Source organism: Caloenas nicobarica, chromosome 3, assembly GCF_036013445.1.
Source record: "Caloenas nicobarica isolate bCalNic1 chromosome 3, bCalNic1.hap1, whole genome shotgun sequence".
NCBI lineage: Eukaryota > Metazoa > Chordata > Aves > Columbiformes > Columbidae > Caloenas > Caloenas nicobarica.
Window position 1 is genome coordinate 102,966,393 of NC_088247.1, and position 21,201 is coordinate 102,987,593.

The 21,201-nt window shown below is 40.5% G+C and overlaps 1 protein-coding gene across 2 annotated transcripts in view; it reads left to right on the forward strand.

The window, feature by feature from the left end:
* Positions 1–569: 569 nt before the first annotated feature.
* The window catches only part of CNIH3 (cornichon family AMPA receptor auxiliary protein 3), a 54,560-nt gene continuing 33,928 nt past the window's right edge, over positions 570–21,201 (forward strand). For both annotated transcript variants that reach the window (XM_065632068.1, XM_065632071.1), the window contains exon 1: positions 570–851. In XM_065632068.1, coding sequence (XP_065488140.1) covers positions 771–851 — 81 coding nt within the window. In that variant the 5' untranslated portion in view covers positions 570–770. The remainder of the gene's footprint in view (positions 852–21,201) is intronic.

Here is a 21,201-nt window from a genome sequence, read left to right on the forward strand (position 1 = left end):
ACTATTTGCTGTGTTCTGTTCTTTTTAATTAAAGCATCAAATCACATGTACAGTCTGGAGCAGCTTGATTATAAAAGGTTACAATCCATCAGTTTATTCCTGATTAGTTTATTAATTGCTGGCCTTGACTCTTGATTCAAATTAGCACTATTTCCTCAGGATAAAAGTGCATCTTGTGTTGAAGACAATATAGCATAATTTTAAACAAAAATATATTGTAAACATTTAAAAAAGCAAGCTTGTTCTAGACTTGGCTTTGGTGGAATCACGATCTCTTGTACCACAAAGTCTGACTTTTCACCGATGACCACCGGCAAATTCCTGAATAATTTTGTTACTGAACCGATTTCGCCTGAGCCCACGCTCGTTCCTCTCACGCCGTCGTGACACGACCCCAGCCCGCCAGACACAGACCCGCCGGCCCCGCCGCTGCCGCCCCCGCGGAGGAGACCCGCCCCTCGGGGGCGCCCTGCCGGCGGGGCCGCCCACCGCCGCGCCTCAGCGGGGAGGGGACAGCGGAGGGGCCGAGCCGGGAGCACCAGCCGCTGCTGGCGCGGCGGGGGTCGGGACGGGCTCGGCGGAGCGACGGGAGCGGCTGTGAGGGGCGCGGCGGCCGCCCGTCCGTCGCCGCTCCCTGCCCGTCCCGGCGCTGTCGCTGTGTGTGTGGCCCGGTCGCTTCGCCGCTCTCCCCGCGGGGATTTCGGGGGTCGCTGTTCTCCCCGGTCGCCCGCCGGGACTCCCCGGGCGGCGACGGGGGGGCTCTCCCAGCCATGGCCTTCACCTTCGCCGCCTTCTGCTACATGCTGTCGCTGGTCCTTTGCGCCGCCCTCATCTTCTTCGCCATCTGGCATGTGAGTACCCCGGCCCCTCCGCCGCCGGTGGGGACCGTTAGAAACGGCTCCAGCCCTGGCGGGGGGGACACGATCTTTGGGGCAGAGGGGCGGCAGGGCGGGCTGGGGCTGCCCGGGGAGCCGAGGCGAAGCCCCCACTGCCGGCGGCCCTTGGCGGGAGCGGGCGCTTCCCCCGCCCGCACCTCTGCCTGGGCTGTGTTATTTGCTAAGTTTTTACAAGCGTAGGGACCGCTGGCCGTACTGCTGTGGTCGCTTGTGAAAATACACCCGACCGCCCGTGCTCTGGGAAGCGCAGCCGGAGCGCTGCCCCAGCCTTGAGCGTGTGGAGACCTCCCGGCGGGTCAAAAGGTCAAAAGGCCTGGGTCAGAAGGTTCTCATGGCTCTAGAACCGACTGTGCTAAAACGTGAGATCTGCCAGGTAAGAACAGCGATTTGTCTTGGCTGAGAATAGAGCCTTGTGAGGGGCGAAACCACCCCATAGCTGACGAAGCGGTTAGGTTGTTTTCCCTTCAGTAATGACCACGTGAATAACTTTTTTAGAAGTCAGATTTGAACGTGAAACTTCCTGATCCTTCTGATGCATGAACTAGATATTGGAGTCCGCCTTCATTAATTTCACTCGAAAATGGTGGTGCTCACCCCTTACTGTACGCTGGGTGACTGTGGGGGGTGTGAGCATCTAACTTACGATAGAAGGTGTTTGTTTCTGCAGTAGTGAAATTATTCTTATGCATCATTTGCAATTCTTTTAGATGATTACACATTTTGGAATTATTTACTCTATGTGTGTGCTACACAAAGATCTTCGTGCCATAAACATTCAGGATGGAACAGGAGAAGCTGAAAAATAGAGCAAGTCTCACGAATGCCTCTACAGATACCTGATGGAGTAAGATAAAAAAGCCCTTCTGACTAACAAGCAATGGAGATACAGAACTTATTTCTATTTAAATGAGAGTAAAGCTGCTAGCTTAGTTGCATGTAAGTGTATTAGAAGTATGAAACAGATCACTCTGTTGTGAGAATTCTTTGAAATCAAATTATTTTGAACTCTTAATGGTACAGTTAGGAGTTTTTTCTTGTTAATGAAACCACAGAAGTGTGATGCCGTGTAATGCTGAGTACTGTAGTGATGTCAAGTACTGCAAGGCTGATAAGGGTCTCTAGCAGTCCACTACTCCACTCTTGTTCTCTGAAAAAAGGAGTAGTAAAATTAAGATGATTACTCATGTTTTCTTCCCTCCTCATCCCCAAACTTTTAGGTCCCCAAAAGTGACAATTCTACAGCTTCTTCGAAGGATTTAGAGTTAAAAGTGTATTCTACAATGAATCTCTTGCTACAAATTAAACAGTTATTTTCTTCATTACTATCACAATTTTAATGATTTTTTCAATATATTTGAAGCCTGTTATCATGTTGTCTGTTTTCTGTCTGAAGACATACAGTACTTCTAGCAAATCTGGCAAATTATTCTTCCATAAATTGGTGTAGTTAATGCAGATTTAGTGAAATATTTTTCAACTTTCAGTCTGTAAACTCATGGAGAGCAATCCATTAGTTCTAGAGCTCTGTAAGAGGCAAGTAGGAAAGGAAATGTTTTGTCAATAGGATTAAGTTTATGGTGCATGTTTCTTACATCTGTTGAAAAATTGCTGAGGGATTGAAATTGAAAATGTCTGGAAATGCTGTTCTGTTGTAATAGAGCAAGATTTGGTACCATCTTTTCTTATAAATAGATAATAATTCTATTAAAATATATAGTTTGTGAAGGTCATAGAAAAATAATTTAACACCCTTCCAGAATAAACTTTTAAGGATTTTTATTATCCTTTGTATAAGAACTGTTATAATCTGGTTTTTTATTTCTTCTAAAATGTAGCCTAACATATAGCTTATGTATTGAGTCATGGGAGTTTCTTTTACCTTAAACATCTCATTGTGAGAATCTTCCCAAGAAACAAAACTCCTATTCCTTCTCAGTGACCTGATTTGTTTTCCACTGTAATATCAGGGACAGTAAATATATTTTAAATAGGTTCTCATAAGGGCAGTGGAGGATTTTAATAATTATGTTTTCCTGTTAAAATGCTTTTGAAGTGTGGTGTTTTTTTTCAGAAAACAACAAACACATTCGGTTACAAAGAATGAGTTGTTGATTAATCTTAGCATCCCATCACTCTGAAATATTTCTGAGGTTCCACGACTGAATGATAATTTATATTTTGTAAATTATTTTAAAGGACAAGAAAATATTGTAGCATTTGAACTTTATATTGCTCTAACCTGAAGTTGGCTCAGGTTTGGGCAGTTATCTGAAATTAATTAACAACGGATCAAATAAAATCTGATTTTCTTCATGCTGGGAAGTCAGATGAATTACAGTTTTCATTAATATTGATTTAATAGGTTCAATAAAACTGTGAAACCGAAACAAAAGAAGGGGGTAAAAAGAGGTTTTTTATTTTTTGAAACTGCTTTTCTGATGACTTTCCTCTAAGAAGCTAGAGGCGCTCTATACGTTCCTGTGCTCTGTACTCTTTGAGGGCAGACAGAATGAAGCTGGTCAGAATATTTTACAGGAATTGTAAACAAAATACAGAAACTCCTCCAGACATCTGGAACATGTAATATTTTTTTCGTACACTGAGTGATGTTCTTAAGTAGGTTGCCAGTGGTGACTGTCATGATAAAAAACCAACAAAACAACAACAACAAATTAGACACTATCAGAAACATTTGTTTAAACTGCGCACAAGATTTATTTATTGCTGGAATTCCACTCATACATCTTAAATGAAAGAAAAGGGCTGAAAAATTGAATTCTCCATGTACTACACAGTACCAATACCAGTCTCTGTGGTATGGGAATTTTTAAAGCATTTGGATTGTTCAATGACCTCATTACTTATACCTGTAATGACACAATATTAGAAACATCAGGTAGAAGTGGATGTTTTCATGCCACTGTTGTGGAAAAGTACTAGAAAATTTGGTAGAGTATGATGACCTTTCTGCTTGGTTTCTTCTAACCAGCCTCTGGAATTTAATAAAACCTTACATTCCCATTATAGAATTATATAGGCTGCTTCCAACAACTCTTGTAGTGTTCAGACTAAATTTTATGTAACAGTATGAATGAGTCCTTTCAAAATTCATGACAGCTTTTCCATCTGAGGTCTGAAACTTTTCCCTGAGTTTGAATACTCTTAAGTGTACGGTTTTGTAAAGTTGGTTGTATTTGGAGCCATATTAGCCGAATGTATGTCAGCTAAAGGAGACTGTCTTCAAGTGAAGTTAGTGACATCGAAATGTTGAGCGAACTTTTGCACGTGAATGTTTTGTGAGGGTGGAAAAGTATTACACAGAGGTACCCGCGTACAGTCAATTTGAGTATATTCTGCATGTGCATGTTGTTGCAGAAATGCAGTTACGCTGGCTCTCTGCTGTCCTAGCTGAGGTATCATTTATGTGTGTTTTAACCAAGGTGTCCTCTCGTCTGCACTAATGCAGCTGAGCATGTTTTGGGAGGGGTTGTGTGATACAACTAACAGCAGAACTTGGTCTACTAACTACATAATTTTATATCCTCGTCTAATCATTTTGTAAACTCAAGAACAAAGTGTATGGTCTTCTCACTAATGAACACTTTGTTTTGCTGTGTTCAACTCTTGTTCTTCTCTGTGAACTGCTTTTTACTAATCAGTTTTACTCCATTCCTAAACTATCTTGAACCAAGATTTAGCTTCCTGTTAACATTTAACTGAGATATGCCAAGATTTGACAAACCACACGCAGTTCTAGTGTAGCTCCTCTGATTTCAGGTAGGTTGTGTATGAAGTTGACTGAAGGTGACGAAATTGTGGTTTATTTGTCATCACGTAAAATGTGACATGCTTGTGTGAAGTCCCACCTCACTATTATTCTCTGCAAATATGTTAGTTTTGGGTAATCTGCATCCTTCCATTTTTTAATGTTTTAGGATGAAATTATCTGCTTTGAGATTTGTTATTTTAAGAAAAGAACTTTGCAAAATATTCCATTTTATAATGCCACAGTAAAACAATTCACGAATACCAAGAACATTACTCTTTTAAAAAAGAATTTATATGGCTGACCGTCTCTTTTTAACTTGTACCGGCATATCTTTGAATGTATGCAATTGCTTTGTAACCAATAGTACTTAAGCATTGTCAGAAAGTATTAGGAATATTATGCCAGTGAAAAAAATAATAGTGCCTGCCTGAGAAATGGTACTAAATTTGTTGGGCTTTTGGAGTATTCTGATATAATTATAAATTCAAATGACTCCGGGAGCACCTCTCTGGAGTGGCAGGAGTTGTGTACACTGAAGTTGGTGACAGTTACTTGAACCAACCGTAAGAAGAATAGAGTAGCAGAGCATAGGAAATTTTTTATGTTTTATGCATATGGTTTTTTTTCTTAGTTTTCTTTTGAAGTGTGAGGATAGTATGAATCGTGATAAACTACTTACATATGACTTCGGCTTAACAGTTACAAGTTCACAGGTACTCAAAACCAGTGGGAAGCAGTGATTGAACAGAGCAGTATAGGCTAAGATGGAGTTTTAGTTTTAAATTAAAGCATCTGTTTTTGCGAACACCAGGGAAGGAAGCCCTTCTGCGCTGTTTCTGCTTTGTGTGTTGAGTTTAGCAGACAGCTTGAATTATCTATGCCTTGTTTTCTCATTCACTAAGTGTGGGTAATAGAACTGAAGTACTTTATGTCATTTTATTTAACATATATCCCTTAAATGCCTTTGCTTTCTGACAGAAGGTGCTGTGTACATATAAGATGTTGCCACTTCTGTTACTTGTCACCGTACTGTCCTGGTGATGTGGGCTGCATTTTATTAGTACTCAAGTTGCAGTAGTTTAGGAACAAATTTGAAAGCTCTCCAAGAGTTGCGTACACAGAATTTGGTGAGTTTTCAGTATCTGTCTCACTTAGCGTTCCTCATAAAATTCCTAGCCTAGTTTTAGATGAATTGTACAACCTTGATTTTAAAGATAGGTAAAAAGTACACAGGAGAATCACTTAAAGCTTGGGTTGATAGCAAATTCAGTTGAGGAAAGCACTTTGGTCACAAACTGGGTGCTAGTCTGTCGATGTTCTCTGTGTTTCAATGTCTTATTTTTTCTGAAACTTTGGGAGGAGAGCTATCTGCTGTACCTGAAACTAGTGAAGAGATCCATGAGATCACTTGAACCTGTGGAGGCTGCCAGTCAACTCAATTTAACCTGTTTACAGTGCTTTAGAGCCTGTCTGAAAAAGGAAGTCATTTCTTTACAGACTTGTGGTCAAGCTTGAATTTTCTTTCAGTCGTTGAAATTCAGTGCTGTCCTTTAATAAGTCATTAATTCAGTTCTCTGAGAATGTTGGATAATTATGTGATTAAAAATAAAATCAGATTAAGGTTTGATGAACAGGAGCACAAATGCTGTTGCTGTATGTTATACTTATTTCTTGAAGGTATTTTTTTCTTCTATAAGCGGCTAAACACATTGTCCCTGAAGGTTTCATAGTCATGACAGCTTCAGGAATGAGTCTGCTATTTCCACTCTTTTTAAAGACAGAGCACAACCAGATTCGTCTGGCTATAACGTAGCTTGACAGTTCCCTTACAACTTTTCTTTCAGAAGTTTGTCACATTAATGCTGACAGACAGATATTAAGCCAGGCAGCACAGGCTGTGGAGAAAACTATGTATGTTGTAAAATAAGTATATTTCAGTTTAGTTACCTTGTCATGCTTAAATAATAATTTTAAAAAATCATAGAAGTGTTTGGGCTCTTCTACAGACTTTTAATGCTGTGGAAAGATTAAACTGGATCTCTGTGTATGCTTGAACTGTCATGATGAGATTTATTTGGAGAAAGGTTTTACATTGTGAGTGGTTGCCACTGACTGTAATTCCAGATGCTTCGCAAGTCACAGTGCCTCCATTACACGTGTAAAGTAAATTATTCTGTGGAGTCTTATGCCTCCTGCAAAAATGTGCAGAGAACTATTTAAACATTATTTGATGGTCACATATCCAATTTGTGGGGGTTTTTTTTGGTCTTAAGATTAGTTGAAAAATCTACTTACTAAATGGATTTTATACCCAAATTGGTAAATAATGTATTTCTAGTGCTTTTTTTAAACTGCTATGCTTGTTGATAAGCAAGGCAATGGCAATATAGCTGTCATACTTTATTAGACCGTTGAGTACAAATCTCAGATTGAATTGAAGCATGAAGTTATAGCTCTTATGTATATTTGTTTATTCAGCCACCACATACTACATCAGATCACACTTAAAATATTGAATTCAACCCTCAGACCTTTGGCTTAATTGTTTCCCCTGACCCCAACATAAATATCGTTTTATCAAAATATTTTTTCAGAACGAGGAAGAAGCTCAGCAGAGAATAAGAATCTTCTTCTTACAGACACTAGACCTCTCTTTGCCCTGTTCCTCTCCCTCAGTGCCTCTGACAGGCGGTTCATTTATAACCAGTGCTGCTGCTGACAGCTGGAGGTGACTCTACCAGGCGATGAAACTAGGTCTCAACTCATAAGCTGGGCATACTGAGGGACTTACTCTTCTGGAGGTTGGTGGTTTGGAAAACACTTCCACTTTCTGTGGAACCAAAGTCTCTCTCCTATATGAAAGAGATAAGAATTACTATTATTTCTACTCTGCAAGTAGAAAGTCACCTAAAGTTACAGGACAGAGTCAGCTGATGAGGTAAAGGCAGAAGAATGTCAAATATTACTTGATTTACTAGATCAACTCCTGTTGTTTCACAGTTGGAAATTCCAATCCAAAAGATGAATTTGTGACTGCGATGCTGTGCAGAGAGCAATATAGAAGTTTATTGGCAGAATGGTTCTTGTGTTCCTTGATAATAACTTTAGAAAGATCCAGTTCCTGTAAAAAGAAATAATAGAAGGTTCATAGAATCATTTCAATTGGAAGGGACCTAGGAATTCATCTAGCTAGATCTCTTCTTCAAGGCGGGCCTAATTTCAAAGTTAGGCCAGACTGCTCAGGGCCTTGTCCAGATGACTTATGAACTCTCCTTGAGTGGAGAGTCCACAGCCTCTCTGGGAACCTCTCAGTACTTTATTCCTCTCACTGTCAACGTTTTTCTTACACATGGCTGGAATTTCTCTGGGTGCAACTTCTGACTTTTGTTTCTTGTCCTCTTGGTGCGTGCCCCTGAGAAAAGCGCTGTGCCGACTTCTGTCTAACCCACCCCAGCAAGAGAACACAGTAATTAGATCCTGCCTTAGCCAAACCTACTTCCCTCAGTCTCTCCTTGTATGTCATGTGCTCCGAACCTCTTTTGTCCACCAGAATGACCAGGTCCTCTTCTGCTGGGTTGCTCCCAGGCAACCCAGTCTATCCTAGGTGCAGGATTTTGCCCTTGACTTGGCTGACGATCATGAGCCTCATGCTGGCTGGTTCCTCCAGCTTTTCAAGGCTGCTCTTAATGGCAGCGGTGCCCTCCAGTATGTCAGCTGATCTCCCCAATCTGATGTCATCTGCGAACTGGCCCCATCTGTCTCATCTTCCAAGTCATTGACAAAGATGTCAAACAAGACTTGCTACAGGATTAATACCTGAGGAACTCCACTTCTTACTGGGTGTCGGTCAGACTTCAAACCAGTGACCCTTTCAGTCTGATGGTACAGCCAGTTTTGCACCGTGTAGCATGTCCATCCTAACCCCCCAATTTGAGTACGAAACTTTTCTGCTGGGATGCAGCATCTGCCTCTTGCTCAATGTTACATTGTGTGTCCAGGAAAATTCAAAGGAACATCAGTACACTTTGTGAAGGCGTGACAAAAGTCTTTATATTTTTCTCCACTTCCCATTGAAAAAGTATTACTATATAAAGCAAGGATTTATTTTAGGAATGTTATTGTGAAAAGTTACATTAGAAGGCACTGAAAAATCACAAAGCATTTACAATGGAAGTAGGTTTTCTCAGCAAGATGCTGCAGGACTGCTGAACTTTCAGCTTCAGTTTTGAGAATGTGAGAAAATGAAGCAGAACATAAGGGAGATGAAGAAATAGTGCCTTCATTGAGCTGTCCCATAGCACACTGCTCTCGACTCCTCACCAATGCAATAGATCATGAAAAACCTTTGGGTTAGTTTTGGGTCCTTTTGTATTTCTACGCTTTTGTGGGTCATGTAGTATTCTAGCTATGAGAGGTAGATTTTCTTATTTTTTAAATACAGCTGTAAGTCTAAGATAAGCACATCACTGGAGGAACCAAAGTTTAAAAAATTAAATCTACAGTAGAATGGTGAGAATTAATAAGCAATAGTCCTTGCAATTCTCTGGTAACAGATGCTGCGCGAGTGCCAGGCATTGTTGACATAAGCACCTTTTTTTTTTTTTTTTTTTTAAATAGAATGACGTTTGATTTTTGAATGCGTTTAAATGCCAACTATTTTCATGCTCTGACTCAGTCTTTCAAGTGTTTGATTGTTTAGTCAATCTTCTGTTGCATTATTATTTTATTGCGTTAAGGGTTCTGGCTAAATAGTTCACATAATATCATCCAAGTATAAACTTCCTGGTCCATTCACAGAATGGGCATTTATAAGCAAGCATAATGAAGGCTCCGCCGAGATCAATTTGATTGCATTTGCTCAAGAGTTGTTCTTTCCTCAGTATTATATAAACACTATTAGCAGATCCTTTAGAAAATTGATTTGCTGATCATTTAAGTGGCAGGCCTATTTGAAGCTGTGCTGAAATCTATCCTTAGCCTTAATCATGTAATTAAACTAGTAAGTTTCATAAGAAGATAGGTGAACAGATGAAGATGCTTTTTGGGCTGCTGTGATTTTGCGCTCAATGTTTGGTCGTTTTTACTGGCTGCTGTCTCCCCTTGCCCTGTTTCTGCAACCACAGCTGCATTGCTGCTGCGTTGCTTCACCTTGCCTTATCTCTGCAAACACATCTGTGTTGCTGATGGCTGGTTTGTGTGTGTCTCGGCCTTGGAATTATTTCCTGCAAGTTCTGCCTGTCCTTTTTTTGGGGAGGGAAAGAAAGAAAACTTGGGAAGATGTTGGATCTGATCATCCCTGCCTGATGCCACCTGCATTGGAAGAGGCCCTTGTCCTGCCTCTTGCTGGTCCAGCTAGGCTCCTGTGGTGCTACTGGGATGCAGGAAGCACAGATCCAGCAGCATCCCTGCCCGCCAGCCTACAGCGGGCCTCATTCTGAGGCAGAACTGGTAGGATCCCACTGTTGAGCGGGTAACAGGGAATAAAAATGGTGTGTGAAGGAGGGAAAGTGGTTGGACAAGAGGAAATGACCTCAAGTTGTGCCAAGGGAGGTTTGGATTGGATATTAGGAAAAAATTCTTCACGGAAGAGGTTGTCAGGCATTGGAACAGGCTGCCCAGGGAAGTGGTGGAGTCACCATCCCTGGAGGGGTTTAAAAGGCATTTAGATGAGGTTCTTAGGGACATGGTTTAGTGTCAGAGTTAGGTTGTGGTTGGACTCTAATGATCCTGAGGGTCTCTTCCAACTGAAATGATTCTATGAAATGAAAGAGCGGGAAGAGTCCAGGGAGACAGATGTGAAGGAAAGAGCAAATGAGAGGAAAAGAATAATGTGTAAGAGACTAACAAGAAGGAAGATTGAGAACACAGGATTATTGTTTGAGAGACAATTATTTGAGAAAGGTGTCTGAATCCAGAGGGCGTGGTTGAATTCAGGTGGTGAACATTTTTGGACAGCCTGCGTAATGAGTCTTCTGTGTGGGTATGTGTAATAAGTGACAGGCTTGAACAGATTTTTTTTTTAGCAACAGACCCCAGATGCCCTTATGTGTTTCCCGGATTTTGGTGAATGTTCATAAATCACTGCTGGTAGGAATGGAGAACATGAGAGAAGGGAAAAGAAGTAGCAGCAGCAATGCAAACCTGTGAGGAAATTGAAGGAACTCAACGTAAGGAGCTTGTGGGGGAAAGGAAGGTAACACTTCTCCCAAGCATATATCAGTGAAACAGAAATTAAAAATGTCAAAATAATAACTTGTGACTATATGCAGGAATCTTTGAAAGCTCAGGAACAGAATGAAATGTGGTGTGGTGATAAGATTGGAAACTTGCTCAGAGGGAGCACTAGCCAGCTGGCCAGTCTCTCATCAATGACTTATCTCACTGATATTGGAAAAAAAAAAAAATCTTCTCTTTTGGTCTCATTCTTTTACCTCCTTCTTTGGAGCAAATATTTTTTCTAGTCGTGTCTATTCTGGTATATTTTCCCCTCTGTTTACTACCTTTTTCCTGAAGTTATTTTGCAGAAGTATCCTGTTTATTCCTAGCTTTGGGATTTTCATCTTCGTGCTGTTAACTAATAGAAAAAGTGCTTCAGTTCCTTTTGAGAACTATTTATGAAGGTGGAGCATTGTGGCTTTAATGTGTGTGCGTCTTTCTCCTCGCATATCCCCTGTACTCTAGGTTTGATGAGAACGAAAAGGCAAGTAGAAACATTGTATGAGAGCACATTACATTTAAGGTGGGGTAAATTAGAAATCATTTGTAGTTTGGAGGAAAAACAGGGACAGAAGGATATACCCTCTCACATCTCTAGGTAACCAATTACCTTCAGCCAGAATTAACGTATTGGCCCAATGTGACCAGGCTACCACCCTTCCTCCTGCCTTCTGCATCTGGCCAGCCTTTTGTATTAGGTCTTTCACCAACTCAAGTCTAGCCTGTCCCCAGCTTGGCGTGAAATAAGCTGGGCGGTGAAGAATCTGGCCTATACAAGTAGATGTACAAGTGTCTACCAGTGAATCTGTGGTATAGAGGTAGTGAGAAATATGTCCTAGTTGCTTCATTTCTGATTGTGTTTTCTTAGGTGGTATGGAGTTTAGTATGAAGAGAAGCAAGGACAAAGCAGTGCTCCCTCTTGTGCTGAAAGCAGAGTTCCTCAGCCTCTCCTGGGCGTGGATAGGAAATAATGCTGTTTTCTTTTCACCCTGCTTGGTTGAGAGGCCTGCAAAGCAGTTTATCTGCACCAGCCATCAACTGAATCAGAGCCACAAATCTGAGGTCAACACCTCAGCTGTAGAGCTTGGATCCAAACTCCCATAATTTGCTCTTGGCTCATTGAGGAGATTAAGACGAGGGGTGAAGCTTTGGCCTACCTTTATACATCTGCTTGTTCAGTTTATCTACAAATGTGGTCTCTGCTTTCACCCTTTCCAGGACAGAAGGAAAAGCTGGTGCAAGAGTCTATATGACTTTTGCTAGGATGCCCTTACTTAGCTTGCTGAGTGTGTGGCCATTGCTAGGAATCCACACTATAACAGATTGTTTGCTTTTCAAAACAGTCCTGACTATCAGATCAGGCTAGTACTTAACTATCAAGTCACAGCATTCCTGATGCAACATGTCAATTTGTTGTCACTGGTGCTCTATGAGTAACTGATCTTGGGGTTTTGGTGCTGAACTGAAGAAGTCAGAAGCAGTTAGATACTGAAATGTTTAAAAGGTTTTGATCTTGTTATCTAAATGGAAAAACCTGTTTGATTTAGAAAGAATCCACATAAAATACTCCATTGCATGTGGGAGGACGAGACCATATGCAGGGCAGAATATTGGTGGCATGCTTGTGTTGAAAGTACAGAGAGTGTGGGAGATTTATACTCAGTTCCCTTTGCTGCAGAGGATCAACCTGCATTTCCCACAGCCTACAAAGGTTCATAGATTTTTGGACTGTTTGGGCTGGTGGGAAACATTGTTAGACATTTGTCAAGCACTGGAACAGGCTGCCCAGGGAGGTGGTTGAGTCACCATCCCTGGAGGTTTTTAAGAGATGTGTAGATGAGGTTCTTAGGGACGTGTTTTAGTGCTGGATTTAGGTTACGGTTGGACTCGATGATCTTGAGGGTCTCTTCCAGCCAAAATGATTCTATGATTCTAAATCCTCTGTAAGTTTTTACTGGGAGAACGAGATGAGCATGCATACAGCCACTCGGGAGTGCCAACCTCAGATCTGCTGCCTTTGAGACCCTGATGACAGGACAAGGGTGATGGTTTTAAACTAAAGGAGAGGAGATTCAGGCTAGACATGAGGAAGAAATTTTTTACAATGAGGGTGGTGAAACACTGGCCCAGGTTGCCCAGGGAGGTGGTGGATGCCCCATCCCTGGAGACATCCCAGGCCAGGCTGGACGGGGCTCTGAGCAACCTGATCTGGTTGAAGATGTTCCTGCTCATTGCAGGGGGTTGGACTAGGTGACCTTTGGAGGTCCCTTCCAACCCAAACTATGCTATGATTAGCTTCATCACTGGCCTGTAGAGTGTCCAGAGACAGGTATCCTGCTGGAGGGAATGGTCTTATATTGTACAAAATTCTTATATAGAAAAATAAGAGTAGGTCACTTGCCTCTCTAATCCCTTCAGCGAAATGTGTATTCATGCACTGTAGCATGATACCAGCAGTGGAAATGATGCTGTTATCCCATGTTTCAAAAAAAAAAAGAGTAGCCTGGTGGTTCAGATTCTCTTGTGAGAGATAGAAGATGTGATTTTTAGGTCAGCTGAGGCAGAACAATTATTTGTACCACACTGAATGTAATTAAGTTTAAGCAATGCATCTCCATGTACGTGCAAGTTTTTTTTTCTATTCAGAACCATGTGGTGTATTCACCAATTTTGTTGCTAGTTGATTTTTTTCTTAATAGTAGTAACAACTGTTTGTATCCCTTAAAAAAAAAGGTTTTGATTCACAGAATACTGCTACTTTCTGAACTGTTTCCATGTACTGAATACAGTAATGCAAGGCTTAAAAAAAATTGTGACAACAAAATGATGAAATCCTTTGGGGCAGGAAGGAAGCGCAGCAGCCTGGGCTTACTTTAAAAATTCCTCCTCTGCTTGAGGTGTGTTTTGAAATGCATTCTTGCTGCAGGGAGCAAAACTATTAGCCTATTTAGAAACAGGCTCTGTACAGCTATATTAGCATCATCCCTCCTGGACAGCTTTCTTGCTTGTCTTCCTTCTCTTAATTAACTGCAGTTTATATGTGCGCAGCCGATTTTTGCCTGGCTGGATTTCAGCTGGTTTAGCCTGGAAGAGAGTGAGTGGGCGTAAAGTTGTGGTATAAGCTCAGGTAATTTCTGAACTCTGTGTTTGGGGAATAGGTGGGACTTTTGTCTCTCTCCTGCAGGGAAGAGCTGACATCTTGGTTTCAGTATAAATGGGGAATGTGTTTCAGTGTCTGTGGTGAGGAAGTGAAACCTGTGTCCAGAATGCTGTTGTTAGCCAGTAAAACTGTTTCTCCTTGCAGTTGGAGGAAATGATTTTTAAAAGCCTCTTTCATAGCAGTTGTAGAAATCTGTCAATAGATGCTTGTCAAATCATCCTTCTGGGAATGTTGTGTTTGCGACAGAATTTTGCAGCTGCTGATGTGTTTTTCAGTGTTTTTGTCAAAACTAATAACAAGTGAATTCGTTACATTCTGAAATCAGGTTGCTTTTTCAGATAATTATCTGCACTATTGCAATAATAACCTGTAACCCGTGGAGATAGTACCTTTCCATTCAAAGCACTCAAAGCTCTATATGGTATGGTTGTGTTCCTGAAGATAAATTTCTGTCTTTTTCACAGCATGGATGGGCTTTTTCATTCTTGTACTAATAGATGGACTGTTTCAGGTGACTGCCACATAATTATTCTTAGTGGTTTATCCGGCACCTCTCTACAGACTTGGAAATTGCATTTGGCGTAGCTGAAGCAATAATACTGCTTTTTTCCATCTATATAGTTTTTGGTTTTTTTGTTCATTTATGTAGTTTTTATTTATGCAGGGAAATAGAATAGCGTAACTATACAAACTGGTATGCTTGTGCACGTGTGCTCTCAGCAAGGGAGCCTTCCTCTATGGATTTGCTTCAAAATTTAATTAGGGCAGTATAGTTATACCTGTACATTTCCATAGGTAGATAGGAAAGCCTTTTGAACCGTGTTTGCAGAATGGAGATTATCCATTTTTAATTTTGAATATTGGCAGTTTCTATTGAAAAATACTTAGGATCTGGCTTAAATACTTAGGAAATTACAATAAGATTTTCATGACTGTTAAGTTAGCTTAAGCTTCCAGTTAGAGCATAAAAGGTTTAAATCATGTTGGCCAAAATATAATATCCTTTTACAGACAAAAGAACTTCAATTAAAAAATGAAGACTAGGTGCTCAGGCATACCTTTGTGCAGCTGTGGGTGGAGCCACAAGAGCGTTGTTTGCATTAGCAATGTGTTTGGATTTCTGTGTGGAGAGTTGTTTAATAGTGTCAGCATATGAAATTCAAGTTAAGTAGAGCGAGGAAATGCCATACAATTGTTAGTGTGAAATCTGACAAATAGAACAATTTTCTGCCCTTGAGTGATTTTAAAATCATTTGCAATCCTAATCCAAAAAGGCACTGCTTAAAGCAATGCTCTGCTCTAGTGATGAAGAACAGTACAATAATCAGATAGAAATACACAGTTTCACTTCTTACATGTTATTAGACTGCTGACAGTATTCTTTGGTTCCCTTAACATTTTATATGGTGCAGCAATCCAGAGACTTTGATTCTTCTGCCACTGATTCTGTAAACCATTTAATTTCTCTGAGCTTTGGTTTTTTTCCCTTGTATACAAAACGGAAATGATATTTTCCTTGCATTTGTTAAGGTCTTAATTGCCTCGAAGGGGGATTTATAACCGCAAGGCATCGCTAGTTATTATTTTTTACTTGTATTAATATGTGGTGAATTAATAAGTGTAATATTCTGAAAAGTAAATGCATTGAGGAGAGATAAGAGAATAAAGGAATACCTTTCACCTCACTTTCCTCTCTGCGCTTCATTTGGCTGTAGTATTAAGGTTCTCATCAAAACTAGCATTTCAGATACACTGGCCTTGGAAGCTCCGAAGTTACATGGGCAGGTATGATGAAAGCAAAGGTTTGATCCTCTTTTTTTCTTTTTTTTAATAGGAGATGTTTAACGAGAAGATATAGACAGGGAATAAAATATGACGAAGAGGATAAAATTCTCTGGCTTTTGAGGCAGGTTGCCCATTTATTAATGCAATTTTGAATGGTCTTTATAAGCATTTGATGTCTGTCACTCTCTAATAGAGAAGAGCTCTTCATACTAACACAGAATCAGGGGTGATTTCCACTGGAATTATACTTGACAGTGCGAAGAACACTCCAAATTATTTTGCTTTATATCCTGTCCTTGCTTCATTGATCATGTAAGTGCAGCTTCCAGAGGGATTTAAGCCTCACTTTAAATATAATTAAGATGCAAATGTGCCCCAATACGGCAACTTGAAATACCAGGCAGGTTTGTAGCTGAGATCATATGGAGAAAGGCAGGGAACTCAGTCGTATGAGATAACATCAAGACAGTGACTGATACACCCATCTGGTTAATGGGGAAATCCTGTTACAAATATCAGAGCACTTGCTGGGTTTGAGAGATAAGCAGTTAAAAATGGTCAGATAAAGGGGTGAGGGAAAGAACATTGCCAAGGATAGGCAAGGATTAAAGGTTTATTCTTTGATAGAAACATGGACTTGCATATTTCAACTATTAGGGTAATATATCCATGTAAAATCACAACATGAGTAACGTTTAAGCTGAATGATTTGGGTTTTTTTCCTTTCTGACTTTATGTAGTACTTTTTCAGGGCATGTATGTTTAAATTTGCACCTATTTTGCAGCAATCCGCCTGTTACAAAAAGGCACAGGTAATGCGTCATTTGTGCCTGTCATGAGGGCTAAGACTGTACTCTGAAAGTTCGTGATGTGAACCAGGCAGGCAATATTTATTAACTCTGTTAACAGGTTCCTTATCTGTGGTACAAACCCACACAAACACTGTAGGTATTTGGCCTACTGGGCTTTCTAAAGCCATTCTGAATCTGAACTGCTATCTAAAGAAGTGGATTTTAGTGCATCTTTGGATTATCTTTTCAAATAAGGGATATTGAGGACCATAAGTAGCGGTGGTGATATCTGCTAGTATAAAACTCTTTCAAATTTCTGTGTAATGTACTGAATGCCATCACAAATTTGAAAGTTGCTGACTATGGAGACCGTTCCTGCACCTGCCATATGTAAATTCCTGCAATGTGGCTTTGATGCAGGAGTCGGATGGGGAGCAGAGCTGGATCAGGCCTCTCTGCTTACACCGTTCCTAATCAAACCCAAGCTGTGACGCTGCAGTCATGTGGGTGGCTTGCAAGCAGCTTTTCTTATCTCTTTGGCCACAGCTTGACCCGCAGGGTGGATTTTCCTGCTTTCTGTGCCCTCTTCAGAGGAAATTTGTGCTGTGCTTCCCTGTCAGGGACACCTCTTCTGTTGGGAGGCAGCGGTGGGCACAGTTTGTCCCTCCTTAGATGGGCAAGAGGAGAGTGTGATGTCCCCTGAGCCTGCTGGATAGCCAGGCGAAGCCTGAAACAGGAACCTTATTTCACCATTTCAAAACTTCTGTTCCACTCGTTGTTGTGCTGTCGCATTATCCTTGGCCCTTTTCTCGTGTTCATAAGGATCTTCCTTCTTCTCTCGCCTGCTAGAAGTGAGGAGTTAATAATGCAATGATAAGTTGATACATGTACCTTATGTATAAAAGCTCTTAAAGACATTTGGCAAGACATGTGACTTTTTAAAAAACCTGATTGGTTAGATCTAGTTTCTTTTGGCAGGTGTCAGGATAAAAAGCTCCAGACACCCAAGAGTTAATCCACTTACGTTAGGAAAAATATGAAGCAGAAATAAAGTGCCAGCATCATTTAGCTCTGTTATTAATTCCCATACAAGGGCTGTAATGCATAAGATTTGTGTGTGTATGTGTGGGCTTGTATGAATATCAATTAGCATGAGCTCAGATGGAGTTTCTGCTGAATTGAAGACAAATGTTTTTGGAGTTGTGCCAATTTTGATGGAAGTTCCCACAAAATAAATCTTCCTCATTTTACTAAGTAGCTGTTGTAATAAAGCAGCCCTGTCAATGATACACATTGTTTGTGGTATCTATGCAACAAATTTAAAAGTTAGGAGAAGGCTCCCAACTTTCAGAGCAGGTTTGTGTTGTGTTCCAAATGGAGCGGTGAAAAGGGAAATCATCTGCCTTCTCCCTTGTTTTAAAATGAGCTTGGGGGTATTTACCACTTGGATCTTCTGATGTGGTGTCTGCAGAAATTGGGAGCTGAAGCTGACAGACCAGGAAGTCTCCTCCGGTTCTTTGCTCTGGATTCTGTTTTGAAAATTAAGTGACAATAAATTAATAATATTTACTGGCATTACTGTTTCATTATAGGACAAACAAGAGACTTTGATCTAGAAAGGAAGATAAAATGCTTCAATCTCTACTAAGCAGTGTGTTTTCTTTAAAATAAATACAATGGAATATTGAGCTATGTCGTATAATCCGATTTTCCTAAAACCAAAATAAATTCCAAAGCAAAAATATAGTGTTGGAATAAAAAATTGCTTTTTGTCTTAAATCTGGAAATTCAGAATTAGTTTATTGGAAATAATGGAAAAAATTGTTCTTCTGACTTAGAGAAAAAATGTTTTTGAAAACTGTGATATGGACACCTAGTCTTCTTCATACTAAAAATGAGGATCTGATTGCTTGTGCTATTTAACAAAATGCTAATGGTAGCTATTCTTTCTGGATGAAACAGGAGACTAAACCAAATCTGTAATGTTTCCTTGAAAGTTTGTATGACTTCTGTGTTTTGACTTCCATGTGGTGGTCAAACTGTAGTTTGTTTTATTTTCTTCTGCCTTAAATCCTCAGTAATTTATAGTAGTTTGTTTTACAAAGAACTATTACTTTACTTGAGGTCTTTTTACACCCAAAAACTTACTCATTGAGGCCATGAGTGAGGACAGCTTTGTAAACTTGTAATATCGAACAGCTCCAGCTTTTTAAAGTCAATATGCTTCACTATCAGGCTTGCTGAAATGCCGAGTTTACTATAGTGATGAGTAATTTTGTGTTTTTTCAGTGGGTCATAGATTGAACCTGTGAATCTGAACATGAAGCAGCTCTGAGGCTTGCCAGGAAACCTTGATGACCTTTGTTAAGTACAGATCCAATATTGGCTACAGACCGCTAGTCTTAAGAACATAAGTGGGTAATACCATGTAACATCTTACTAAGAAAGCGCAAAATAAGAATATAAAATTTCCCTCTTTAAGAAGTGAAAAGCAGAGTTATACTGGTCTGGACACTTTATGAAGGGTGCTAAAGTTAACCCCAAGACTTAGAACAAAATTATTTTCTAGCCTCTTGTCAGCATATACGACGATGCTCTGCAGCATCAGCCTCTGTGTTTAGCCTATTTCATTTCTCCTGAATTAACTTGGGCAGTAACAGCCTATTTCATCCCCTCTTCTGAAGGCAGAAGGTGACTTGCGAAGAGAATCTGGGAACCACTCTCTTGTTGCATGTCTACCCAGCTCCAGGTGTTCTAGAAAGTGAATCAACTGATAACCCCTCTGTTATGAAGAAATGTAGGTCTGATCTAAAAGCTTTGTGCATATTCAGAACTGTGAGCCTGCATCCTTTCCACAAAGTTGATTTCCTATTTAAGTAATTATAAAATGTTTATAAAGTGCATATGCACACATTCTTGATGTTTTCCCATCACTGTACCTTCATGTTTTTATTGGATGCCCTTTTTTGAGGGGCTGCATGTAGATGATAGAGTGCAACAGCAGGCTATGTTTTTTGCAGCAGAAGTTCTGTCCCTTCTGCCTTCAGAGGCTGTGAAAGCAGAGCTGTGCCGCTCAGTGGCAATCCAGATGTTGTAGGAAGACACTGATTTATTACAATACAATATGAAATGAGAGCTGGACACCATTTCTTCTGAGCAGCCAGCTCTTGGTTTCAGGACACCCTGGCCCATTAGACATTTAGTAATGTTCAGTAAAAACAAATAATGAACAATATGCTCAAGCACTGGCAAGTTTAAAAAAAAAAGTATTTCCTGTCATAGCACAATCTGCATTCCATCCTTTTTCTACACTTATGAACCAAAGTAGGACACATTGCTCTCTGGTGTACTCCTGTATAGTTTAGTATCGCGTAACAGGATTTGTTAGTATTGCAGGCAGAATTTTTTTTGCAGTGATTTGATTTCATTTTATTCTCCTAGCCTAATGTCAGCACTATATCGTGTTCTTAAAAGAAGACTGTCAGGTTGATTCAGACCTGGTTTTAGTAATGTGTGGTTCTGTGAGTGCTGAATTTAGGAGGAAGTCATGCTGGTGAGGGGAAGGAAGACAGTACTTAAAAAGCATTTCAGATCTCACATCTACATTACTTGATGTGTCATGTATGGTCTCTGGGCCATATCAAAGACTATAACATTAATGAAATTATTCTACAGTTAACACGTCTTATGATTTATAGGGTATTGCAAGAATATTGAAAGTATTGTGACTAACAGCCACTTAAGCTGAAATGACCCTTCTCACTGGAGATAACAATGGAGGTGTTGACTCAGAGGAACTCTTGCAGAGGGGGAAGGGTTTTCCTTGCTGTGTTTACATTGCTTGGTAGCATGAACCAGATCAGTTAAACCAGAAGAGAAAGAAGGAAGAGGAACAACCATCTTAAACAGATGTTCACCAATCACATAACTAAATTTCTTGTTCAGATTAATTTCATATGATGATAAGAATTGGATAGCAAAAATTGTTCATTCAGTCTGTCGCTTTGTCAATGTCACCATTCGCTGCATCTCTCTAGGGGCTTCCCTTACTCCATCATGCCAAGACAGCGATTTCTAGAATCATAGAATCAGTTAGTTGGAAGAGACCCTCAAGATCATAGAGTCCAACTGTTACCCCAACACTGTCAGTAAACCATGTCCCTAAGAGCCTCATCTACGCATCTTAAACACCTCCAGGGATGGTGACTCCATCACTTCCCTGGGCAGCCTGTTCCAATGCGTGACAGCCCTTTCTGGGAAGAAATTTTTCTTGATATCCAATCTGAACCTCCCGTGGTGCAACTTGAGGCCATTTGCTCTTGTCCTATCACTTGCTGCTTGGGAGAAGAGCCCAACACCCTCCATGCCACAACCTCCTTTCAGGCAGTTGTAGACAGTGATAAGGTCTCCCCTCAGCCTCCTTTTCTGCAGGCTAAACAGTTCCTATCTGCCATTCCTCATCTTCCATCATCTCCCATTTCAGGTCCTTTTGCATTCTGACCTGGCTGTCTCTCACATGTTTTGTCTGTTTCTGCTTCTGCTTGGCAAAATCCAAGAGTAACTCACCCAGCTTGTATCAACATG